At 35.8% G+C, this 12,672-nt stretch overlaps 1 protein-coding gene across 1 annotated transcript in view; it reads left to right on the forward strand.

The window, feature by feature from the left end:
* Window positions 1–12,672, forward strand: part of SEMA3E (semaphorin 3E) — a 272,281-nt gene that overhangs the window by 239,557 nt on the left and 20,052 nt on the right. The window contains exons 13-16 of the mRNA XM_052638808.1: window positions 3,391–3,432; window positions 5,105–5,271; window positions 10,002–10,069; window positions 11,562–11,701. Of these exons, the coding sequence (XP_052494768.1) occupies window positions 3,391–3,432; window positions 5,105–5,271; window positions 10,002–10,069; window positions 11,562–11,701 (417 nt within the window). The remainder of the gene's footprint in view (window positions 1–3,390; window positions 3,433–5,104; window positions 5,272–10,001; window positions 10,070–11,561; window positions 11,702–12,672) is intronic.

The raw sequence follows: 12,672 nt of genomic DNA on the forward strand, positions 1-12,672 counted from the left end.
CACCGCAGGTGGATTCTTTACCACTGAGCCACCAGGGCTATCCTATTGATTAATTAAAATTGAACTTATGGCTAAATAGCACTAATAACTCCTGCCTGAGCAAGGCTTATTTAAAACACATACTTATTTCATAAGGCACATTTCAGCCTTTTGGAACTTAGGAACACAATACTTCAACACTATGCTTAGGGGCCTTTTAAACAGCAAATCATTAACAAAAAGGACAAAAATAAAAATATGGTACTAAATGGAACAGGAAGATACTTGTTTACAGTATGAGAGTTGAAACAAGAAGGCAGGGTATACCTTGATCAACCTCAGCTGGGAATGTACATTTTGGGCAGCTCAGATTTTTTTTTTTTTTTTTTTTTTGCCGTTCTGAGCACACAAATGGCAGCAAAATACCAAAAGTATTGATATTGGGGTTGCAAATAAATTTTAGCAATAAGCAAATGTGCAAGATCACAATGTGCAATAATGAAGATTGAGTATGTATGTAATGAATGTGTACGAAAATATTTTTGATGAAAACAGTTTATTTCACGTTAGCTGTTCAGATTAGATTCCTGATAGCTTCACACAGAGTTAACCACGTTCTTATCTCAACCAGAGCAGCTGTTGTTTAGTCGCTCAGCTGTGTCTGACTCTTGTGTGACCCCATGGACTGTAGCCCTCCAGGCTTCTCTGTCCATCGGAGTTTCTGGGCAAGCAAACTGGAGTGGATTGCCATTTCCTTCTTCAGGTTATCTTCCTGACCCAGGAATCGACCCCATGTCTTGGCATCTCCTGCCTCGCAGATGGATTCTTTTACTGCTGAGCCACTGGAGAATCCCCAGAGCAGCAATATTTTTGTTATTTTGCTTATTGATCCTCTATAAGATTTCATTTCATGTTAGGAATCACAGATCTCATATTAAGGGCATTCATTATAACAATGTCTTGTTCACATAAATCCTTAAGAAACATTGTTTTTTGAATGAATAAATGCATGCATATGCTTCCCTTGTGACTCAGCAGTAGAGAATCTGCCTGCCAGTGCAGGAGATGTGACTTCAATCCCTGGGTTGAGAAGATTCCCTAGAGAAGGAAATGACAACCCACTCCAATATTCTTGCCTGAGAAATCCCATGGACAGAGGAGCCTGACGGACTACAGTCTATGGGGTCGCAAAGAGTCAGCATGACTTAGTGACTAAAAAATGACACGTGAATAAAGCATTCTGTAGTTTTAAATATTTAAAATTTTAACACAGATGATCAAATTTTTCTTTTACCCTTCAATAACTGTTTGAAGGGTAATTATCCATTAATTATCCAGGAGTGTATCCCACATGCTTATGACTTCTCCAGTCACAGAAATGGCTGAGTTTGTGATGTCTTTAGAAATATTCTTGTCTTAATCACCACCCCTAGAATTGCACAGAAGTGCTCAAAACTGTCCTGTAGATTGTCCTTCCTCTGGTGCAGTTCCAAGACAGTGATGTTGATAATGCACATTTTTCAGAGCATTCTGGATTAATGGAGATTGACAGAAAAATATTTTGTTTTGTTCTTGTACAGTCGCTAAGTCATGTCCAACTCTTTGCCACCCCATGGACTGCAGCACAGCCAGCTTCCCTGTCCTTCATTATCTCCCAGAGTTTGCTCAGACTCATGTCCATTAAGTCAGTGATGCCATCCAACCATCTCATCCTCTGTTGCCCCTTCTCCTCTTGCCCTCTATCTTTCCCAGCATCAGAGTCTTTTCCAGTGAGTCAGCTCTTTGCATCAGGTGGCCAAAGTATTGGGCTTCAGCATCACTTCCAATGAATATTCAGTGTTGATTTCTTTTAGGATTGATTGGTTTGATCTCCTTGCAGTCCAAGGGACTCTCAAGAGTCCTCTAGCACCATAATTTGAAAGCATCAATTCTTTGGCACTTAGCTTTCTTTATGGTAGAACTCTCACATCTGTGAGAAAAAGCTATGGTTATAGCTTTGATTATATGGACCTTTGTTGGCAAAGTAACCTTTCTGCTTTTTAATATGCTGTCTAGGTTTGTCATAGCTTTATCATCCAAGGAGCAGGCGTCTTAATGGCAGAAAGAGAGGAGGAACTAAAAAGCCTCTTGATAAGGGTGAAAGAGAAGAGCAAAAAAGTTGGCTTAAAACTCAACATTCAAAAACCTATGAAAGACCATAGTATTTTGTTTCAGTTCAGTTCAGTCGCTCAGTCGTGGCCGACTCTGCGACCCCATGAATCACAGCATGCCAAGCCTCCCCGTCCATCACCAACTCCCGGAGTTCACTCAGACTCACATCCATCAAGCCAGTGATGCCATCCAGCCATCTCATCCTCTGTCATCCCCTTCTCCTCCTGCCCCCAATCTCTCCCAGCATCAGAGGCTCTTCCAATGAGTCAACTTTTTGCATGAGGTGGCCAAAGTACTGGAGTTTCAGCTTTAGCATCATTCCTTCCAAAGAAATCCCAGGGCTGATCTCCTTCAGAATGGACTGGTTGGAGTTCCTTGCAGTCCAAGGGACTCTCAAGAGTCTTCTCTAACACCACAGTTCAAATGCATCAATTCTTCGGCACTCAGCCTTTTTCACAGTCCAACTCTCACATCCATACATGACCACTGGAAAAACCATAGCCTTGACTAGATAGACCTTAGTTGGCAAAGTAATGTCTCTGCTTCTGAATATACTATCTAGGTTGGTCATAATTTTTCTTCCAAGGAGTAAGCGTCTTTTAATTTCATGGCTGCAGTCACCATCTGCAGTGATTTTGGAGCCCAAAAAAATAAAGTCTGACACTGTTTCCACTGTTTCCCCATCTATTTCCCATGAAGTGATGGGACCGGATACCATGATCTTCGTTTTCTGAATGTTGAGCTTTAAGCCAACTTTTTCACTCTCCTCTTTCACTTTCATCAAGAGGCTTTTTAGTTCCTCTTCACTTTTAGGCCTGAGTTAAAACAATTAAAGATCACATGGTTTATTGGTAATAAGACCTATTCAAAGATATAACTGTTTTCCTTCTAATCGTTCAACTTTCTTTAAAAGAAATAGCACTCTGACTTTATTATTTAAAGATAATTGATTTCTAAAACATGAGTAATACTCAAAAGCAAATACAAAAATTTTAATGCAGAGACAAACTGAGAGATAATTAGATTATTCACTACTTTTCTCATTTATATTTTGTCCTACACTATTAGAAAATATTTTTTGAAAGAAATTATATTTTATTTAACTGTATTTTCCTTTTGATTTACTAAAATGAAAGCTATATACTGCTTGACAGAGAACCACTCACATACCTAATATTATTTCAGTTAATTTATAACCATACTAAGGTATGTTTCTATATTTTTATTCCTAAATATGAAAGTGTTTTTTTAATTTTTCAGCATCCAGTTCCTATTATTTCTATGGAGATTTCATCAAAGAGAGTAAGTTTTATAGGTGTCTCTGTGTGTGCATTCTATGTATCAGATAAAGTCAAAAGATAGAAATCTTAGGTAGGTGTTCTTATATGTTAACAAGTTACAGCTTTATTCTGACAGAAATACATAGTGATTTACAGATAGGTAATAGATTTCTTCATATTCTGTTTCTAGAAAAATAGACAAGAATAGATTTACCTGTACAACCATAATAGAACATTATTCCATGGTTTTTTTTTGCTAATATTTTTGCAAAAAATCATAGTAATGATAATACAAGGGAGTGTACAATGAAAAATAAACCTCCTTTCCACTTTACTGGAACAGGTTTCTAGTGTAACTTTGAGAGTAGCTGTTACATATATTGCCTCATTTATTTATAAGTAACCTTTTATGTTAAAGCAGATAGGGACATATGAGGTTATTGTTCTGCTACTTATACTTTTTACTTACTAACATATCTTACAGTTTATTCCACATCATTCTATGTATATATCTGTGTCACTTTTCTAAATGTTATATGTCAATATGCACTGTTGGTGGGAATGTAAATTGGTGCAGCCACTGTGAAAAACAGTATAAGGTTACTCAAAAAATTAAAAATAGAACTGCCATATGATCTAGCAGTTCTACTTCTGGGTATCTATCCAAAGGAAACAAAAACACTAATTTAGAAAGATACATACACCCCCATGTTCATTTAAGGTTTATTTATAATAGCCAAGACATGGAGATGAACTAAGCATCCATCTATGAATGACTGGATAAATAAATTGTACACATACACATGTACATACACACACACACAATGGAGTGTTAGCCATAAAAAAGAAGGAAATTCTGCCATTTGCAATAACATGAAAGGATTTTGCAGGCATTGTGCCAAGTGAAATATGTCCGAGAAAGACTAATACCATATAATGTCATTTATATGTAAACCACTCAAAAACAACAACAAAACAGGCTCATAGATACAGAGAACAGATCTGTGGTTGCCAGAGGCAGGGGCTAGGTGAAATGAGTGTAGGTTGTTAAAATGTATAAGCTTTTAGTTATAAAATAGGTAAGTCCTGGTGATGTAATGTACAGCATGATGATTATAGTTAACAATACTGTTTTATGTATTTGAAAGCTGCTAAGAGAGTAGATCTTGGAAGTTTTCATCACAAAAAATATTTATAGATGTGTAGTGTGAGATGAGGGAGATTAACTAGAATGATGGTGACCATTTCACAATATATACAAGTATCAAATAATTATGTTGTACAGCTAAGACTAATATAATGTTATATGTCAATTGTCTCCATTAAAAATGAAAAAAAAATACCTTTTCACTCTCCTTTTGGACAATCCTGTAGACTTTTTAAAAAGATCTACAATGCTAGATGACAAACGAGTCTTTCTACTTTGATAATGAATGAAAGTATAGTCAACTTAAGATTTTTGTCAACCTCACTCTAGCACTTTTGTCCTTCCGGCATACAAGTCTGTAAAAGTATTTCAGATCTTGGAGAAAACCAAAGTGTTAGTGTTCCATCATCAGTCCTGAGTAACTGTAGGTATTTAAATGAATATTCACAGAAATGATTACATAGGAATGTGAAAATGTAAGTGTAAGGACTCAGTGAGAATTCTGTCCATTTCTGCTAGTGGCCTCTCTCTTCCTTGATGTCTACAGCAACAGCTCTATGTTGGGTCTGCTTCTGCTGTGGCCCAAGTCCGATTCCACCAGTGTGACATGTATGGAAGTGCTTGTGCAGACTGCTGCCTGGCCCGAGACCCTTACTGCGCCTGGGATGGCATCTCCTGCTCTCGGTATTACCCAACAGGCACACATGCGAAACGGTGAGACTGTTCTTCCATGGAAACTTTCCCCTATTTAGAAAAATACTAATGCTGTGGGTTTTTTGTCACTTTCTTTCTGTACTCATTCCATGAAAATAACCTGCTTTTTTTTTTCAAGTGATTTTCCATTTATTCTAAAGTAACTGGGTTTTTTGTTTTTATATTGGAGTATAGGTGATTTAACAAAGTTGTGTTTGTTTTAGGTGTACAGCAACTTGATTCAGGTATTCATAGATATATCCCTTCTTTTTCAGATTCTTTTCCCATAGAGGTTATTACAGAGTATTGAGTAGAATTCCCTGTGTTATAGAGTAGGTCTTTGTTGATTATTTTATATATAGTGGTATGTATATGTTAATCACAAACTCTTAATCATCAGAGTCTTAATGATATAAACTTTGAAAACTTCATTTTTTCTAAAAAATAACTTCCATTGACTATTGTGTAGATACAGGCTGAGCTTGCTTTCTGGGGTTTTATTTTTCTTCCATGTTTGAATCAACTCTTTTCCCTCCTGAAACTTTTGCTGCGAGACATGAAACCAATTTAGATAAACTTAAAATGTGGAAATAGCAAGTAAACCCACACATGAGGATTTCAAAGACTTAAAAGGAAAATAAATAAATTCTAAAATACATCCTGCATTTGCCCCATGTTCTTCTGACCAGCTGGTTTTCATTTATTTCATTTTGAAAGTGAATATTTTAACTCCTAGGCAAATACATGACCTGTGTAATTAATGAAATGTGTGATTTAATTCAACACAAATGAAAGGTACTTAAAGACGTCCAAACTCTAATATCTAGAATTCAGTGGGGTCATTGCCACTAGTTAGAGAAGGTAAATCCTAGAATTCTTTGAACAGATCTTACGGTACAGAAAGTATTGTGGAGAATAAGAATCTTTCTTAACTCAAGTGATAAAAAATCATGCATTCTTTGGGGGAAAAATAAAGGAAAATATTTTATTATAGAATAAGCACTTATCTTCTTCTCTTGATAAAGGAGCTAAAGATAATATAAAGCAAAGATATAAAACCATATACAGTTTCCCTGCTGAAAGCAACTTTTATCAATTTCATTTACTATTGATCTTTTACTTTGGGCTAGCTTTATACCTTTTTTCAAAATCTAATTTAATCTAATTGTTATTTTTATAGATTCACATAAATAGTAGAATCTCATTTTAAAAAACTAGTCACTAATTCAAACTTTTATTAATTTGACCTTACCTAAATTAACATTCCAATGAGTAAATAAAGGATATATTAAGGAGATAATAAAAAGATGTTTTGAGAGGCCATTTATGAGCTAAATAATGTATCAACTGTGTTGAAAACTGAGTGAGTCAGTTGATTTTCTATCCATGTTTATTGATATTGAAAGTCAATTCTTGAAGAATACAGCTGTGTTACTAATTGAAAATATTATTTTATGCTTTATTCACTCATTCAGTCTATTTTTATACTATGTTTGAGGGGTAGGAGGAAACAATCCCAGTCCCCTGTCCATAGGAAAATAGAACCAAAAGTGAAGAATAGAATTGTAAATAAGAGTGATAGCTCACCACTGAGCACTTACTATGTATAAGGCCCCAGACTAAGTGCAATACACATAACACAGTATTTGATTCTCAGAATAATTCAACATTTGAGTTCAATCTTGAAGGCAAGGATATAAGGAGATTCCAGTTAAAAAGAATTCATTGTTTCTACACAGAAAAATGCTCTGAGAAAACCATGTATTTCTGTAGGTTAGATTTGATGTAGTAAAATCTAAGGGCAGAAAGGTAATTATACCAAAAATAATAACATTAATTATCCTAATGCTTTGAGCAGCAACAAAAATATTTATAAGCCTTGCATCAAATACTTAATGAATAACAAGCTTTTTATTAGGCATGCAGCATTTATGATGAATTTAACTAAGAAGTTTCTGTAGCTAAGTATTTCCTGGTAAATGGTGCCGCTTGTAAAAGTATATATTCATAGGTTTGTTTTATGGTGTTTTATAGGGTGGACAAAAGAGTTCTTTAGGGAAGTTAAATGAATGGGCAAAATCATAGACAGGAAGTAGTGAGATGGTGGAATCAGGAGCCATGCTCATGAATGAATTAGTTCAGTTCAGTGACATGAAATGCAGATCTTTCAGTAGTGTCAGATTCTTTGAAACCATCACCCACCCCGGGAGGAGAACATTTTGGATAAGTTCCAGCACATAAAGTTTGCTTTTATAGCAGATCATTTTTGCTTCAGACCTGACTAGCAGTAGAAATTGAAAACTGGTCATTAAAATAAGTACTCTTCTGTTCACAAAGTGAAAATGAGTCAACAGAGGAAAAGCATCAATTCACACTCCAAACCACTTGTTTAAAATAGTCTTCCAAAGTACACTATAATTTATAGAGCTAGGTCTTTTTCTTCCCCTTGCTCTTGTATTTTTTCTTGTTTCCAGCATTCTCTTGAAAAGTTTCCAAGAGGTAAGAGATATAAGAAAAATACGTGACTTTGAGAGCTTAGCCTTTCTAATATTCCTGATCCTAATACCTTCTTTTTTAAATGCTGAAATAAAGGACAGCTATACTAGGATAGTAGAAAATGAACTGAAGTCTTGTTGGAGAATGTGATATCTATGTTTTTAAATGCATATTTCCAATGATTTTAAACAAAATTTTTGCACACTTACCTACAGTGCTTACCTAGAATTAGCTGGTTGTAATTCCTTTTTTCCTCACATTACTTGCTTAATAAATGTGATACAATATCCTTGCTGCAACATGCAAACTATTTCCCATTTCATTAATTTATTCCTGTTTCATTATGCACTATGGCTCAGCAGACCTGAGATTCCCAATATCAAAGCAACACTCAGTGAAGTGAGGAATCAATAACAGCCATTTAAATGTCCTCCAGAGCTTCTATCAGTTGCATAATAGAAGTACACACTAGCATAAACAATATAGAAGCATAAAACTTTTAAATCTTGCTCCCTTTTTGTCAGTTTCTATTTTCAGTTTAGCTCTATAGAATGATTCATATGGCAGTTTTAATCTTAACTTCATAAAATCTCAGGTCTTTGAGTAAGGTTTTCTGATCAACAGTCTGCTTCTTTTAAATAGACTTTAAAAATTGCTTTTGCACTCAGACCATTACCCTAAAAATTGCCTGGAAATATTCATCTGTCCTAGCATTCAATATAAGGAAACACTCAAAAGATTAAGTATTGAGTTCTTAACTAAGATCTGAACTCATTTATGAGAAAGCACTCCATTTCTTGATAGCATTCCATTATCACTATTTGGTGGCCATTAGGAAAACCTAGAATAAAAAAAAAAAATGAGACTGGAAATTAAGTGTCAGTTAGCCCAGCTTCCTTTACAAAAGAGGACACACCGAACCAGGAAAGACCAGGGATGTGTATAAGATTGTGCAGAATTTGAGTAGTGACATTGGGATTTGAACCTGGTTCCCTTTTCCAAATTTGACCATTGCATATGGTAAAAGCATCTCTTTGTCACTTGGGAAGTTTCACCATCTTGTTCTGGGATAAAAGTTCCGTGCTGCCTTCTGGTTTCCCCTCAGTGTTGAAGAAATGCCATGATTAGAGAAGCAAGTGGTATTTTCTAGCTTTATGTAATATTTCTGTTTCCATCTTAAACTTGTTAATATGCTGAAGATCTTAACTGTAGCATTCCAATACTAATAAGGATAAATTCCATTATTTAATTCCTGAGAAAGATGCCTACAAATTGGAAACATGGTATATATTCTAGAGGACTTCCTTGATGGTTCATTGGTAAAGAATATGCCTGACAATGTGTAGGAGACATCTTCCCTGGGTTGGGAAGATCCCTTGAAGAAGGAAATGAATACTTCAGTATTCTTGCCTGGGAAATCCCAGACAGAGGAGCCTGTATGGCTACAGTCCACGGGGTTGCAAAGAGCTGGACACGACTTAGCAACTAAATAGCAACAAGAACAACATATATTCTGGAATTCTTTCTCCATGGATAAAGACTATTATTATTGGTCAACCATATGTCTAATCAACCAGAAAATATGAAGTATATTTACCTGTTAGAGGCAAGTTAAGGAAAAATATGGTATTTCTTGAGGCCCACTATTATGTAAGACATTCTGTTAAACATGTAATGTACCATCACATTTAATAGAGGCATATACTTTTTACATTTTATAACTGAATGAAAGAGTAAATTGAGTATATTATCAGTTTATTTTTATTAACAATCACATTGATCATGATCCCTGTAGAGCAAAATATTTGGATCCAAATAACTTTACATAATCCACTTAAATATATATGGGAATTTTATCCATTTTTACTCAAATAGGTAATCTGCCTCAAGTCTCACTGTCTTTATCTGCACATAGCCTTTACCACCCAAGATATTTATTTAAAACCAGAAGACTTCCCTGTTGAACTAAATTCCTAATGAAATGTTAAGAGAACTTTTTTAGATTATTGTTTCAGTATCCATAATTCAAACTCATGTGACCATTTAAAAAACAGTTTTATATAGCTCTTATCCATTGAATAACATTCAGTGGAAACATGGAAAACTATGAAACTTGGATTTTATCCTTGTTTTGTATGACTGATCAATTTTTTCAGTAGCAGAATACTACTTGAAACTTTAATGAGTTTGGCAATATTTTACAGTCTGGAAAATTGAAATCTGAACATCTCCTAAATGCGTTTACTTTCTTTCAGGCGGTTCCGCAGACAAGATGTTCGGCATGGGAATGCAGCTCAGCAGTGCTTTGGACAGCAGTTTGTCGGTAATCCATAGAAAATCAGTTGCCATGGGTATTTAGAGTGGGCACTGAAGATAAAATACAAACCTCTTTCAAAGCGTCCTTGTTTTATTTGTGATTGATATATACTAGAACAATGTTCCTGAGAGTATTCTGTGTAGTTAAAATTTTATGGATTATACATTTTCTTAGTTTGGAAAAATTTTTATATAGCTGCAAGCATTATTGTTAGACCTCAAAAAAAGGACACTTACAACAGAAGTGTTGTATACTTTAGGTGGCAGATGCCACAGTAACTTGCAGGATTTATCTCACCAGCTCATCCCCAGGAATATCTTCACTGTGTTTTTATAACTTAATTTTATCAAGAGTGATCTAACTTGAATCAGGTTACCTAGTGAGCTTTGGATCGAAGAAAGTGAAGTATTTTGACTCTTTCACTAGAATAAAGTAAGCCCAGAACTGGGGTTGGTGGTCCAGACATGCATTTCTGGTGAAAGGTAGTGGGTGGCTCAATGTGTAAAGGAAGAGAAAATGTCAGCTTTAGGCAAAGGTAAGGAAGTCAAACAAGACAGGAAACCACTGACCTGTCTCTTCACACTGTGATGATAGTTGGTGAGTAGACTGTGCTCCTGATGATTGAGAGACCAGAGCTGCTTATACACAGGTCCAGAGATTGTGGTCCAGGATCAGTTTGCTAATCCCCAGACTGTCTGGGGATTTGGTGCAAAATGTAAGCCTCTGAGAATATTGGTTAGAGAAAGGTTAGATTCTAATTTTAGAGAAACTCAGGGATCTGTTTTGAAAGCGTGAAGGACTCAGACGTAGGAAAAAAGCCTGGAATCTAGTATTGAATGTGATCTTGGTTAAAACAACTGAAAATAAATCCACTGGCTTTGATTCTTCACTGCAGTTAGGTATACTTTATATGCATTTTGGGTTTCAGGTTCAAAGAGAGCCTTTCTGGGCCAAAGTGCACGTTATAATCAAGTAGCTCTGGTTCACAAAGTTTTTGGTTCAGTTTCACGTGTTTTTCTTCCCATAGTATCTGGATAAGGGCAATCCATTGTCAAGCTATCACTCACACTTGTGTTTATATAGAGCCGTATCTCCTAGATTTCTGCTTTCTGTTTCTGTGTGTAGCCTTGAGTTTGAGTCCTGTGTAATGTTTGATTTTTGGTCCTCACCTTCTCTTGCCTACTTTATCAATGGCCGTTGTCAGTGATTTCCTATTAATTTAACACTGATATACCTTCTAACTGTTCTGACCCATCTTTTGTAATCAAACTCCTAGTTACTTCTTTCTCATTCCATAGTCTGCTGTGCCTTTTTATTGTCTAGATTTTAGTATGCCACTCTTTCTAAATAACTCATGTATATGACCTTGTATAGATATTAGCAGTAAGCAATAAAACCTATCCACTTTGTTATAGGGATCTGAATAAGGAATCATTTAAAAATATTATTTACCAGTAAAATAAAATTCTCAAGGCTGATGTTAACATTTATGTTACAGGGGATGCTTTGGATAAAACTGAAGAGAGATTGGCCTATGGCATAGAGAATAACAGTACTTTGCTGGAATGTACTCCACGATCTTTACAAGCAAAAGTTATCTGGTTTGTACAGAAAGGACGTGATGCAAGAAAAGAGGAGGTAATTCATAGCTGCACATTCACACAATAGTGACTTGTGTATAGCGCATGATTATTAAACTGATTATGATTTATTTGAGTACTTAAAGCCTGTTGTACTGTACCTGCTTTTTTATTATGTGTGGTTTAGATTCATATAAATATATATGTGTATCAGTATAGGTGTATATATGTGTGTGTGTATGTGCGTGTTTGCTAAGTTGCTTCATTCATGTCTGACACATTGCGACCCTATGGACTGTAGCCTGCCAGGCTACTCTGTCCATGGGGATTCTCCAAGCAAGAATACTGGAGTAGGTTGCCATTTCTTCCTCCAGGGTATCTTCCCGACCCAGGGATCGAACCCATTTCCCTTACGTCTACCTGCAGTGGCAGGTGGGTTCTTTACCACTGGCACCACCTGGGAAGCCCATATGTATCTATATAAAGATTCTAAAATACATATACACATAAATTATTATATAAGTCATGTCCAACTCTTTGCGACCCCGTGGACTGTAGCCCACCAGGCTCCTCTGTCCATGGGATTCTCCAGGCAAGAATACTGGAGTGGGTTGCCACTTCCTTTTCCAGGGGATCTTCCCAACCCAGGGATCGAACCCAGGGCTCCTGCATTGCAGGCAGACGCTTTAACCTCTGAGCCACCAGGGAAGCCCTCACATATGTATTTATATACATATAAAAACAAATGTTGTATATATGTATGTATAAAATTTGGAACCTAGACTTAGATTTTTTTACTGAGGAAGTGCTCATTGTGTCATGATTTTAGTGTCGTTCTGTCAAAATGATGTCTCAAATCGTATTGCCCAAGGCAGTGTTTTAGAAAAATATCAAAGTTAAATACTGTTATTACATATATCTTAGACATATGGATAAGAGAATGAAAACAACAGCAGCAACATTAAAGCAGCTGATATAGTTATTAAGCCACACATGAGACATCTACTATGAGGTTCCAATGTTGTCTAC

The sequence above is a fragment of the Budorcas taxicolor genome, chromosome 4 (genome assembly GCF_023091745.1).
Source record: "Budorcas taxicolor isolate Tak-1 chromosome 4, Takin1.1, whole genome shotgun sequence".
Taxonomy (NCBI): Eukaryota; Metazoa; Chordata; class Mammalia; order Artiodactyla; family Bovidae; genus Budorcas; species Budorcas taxicolor.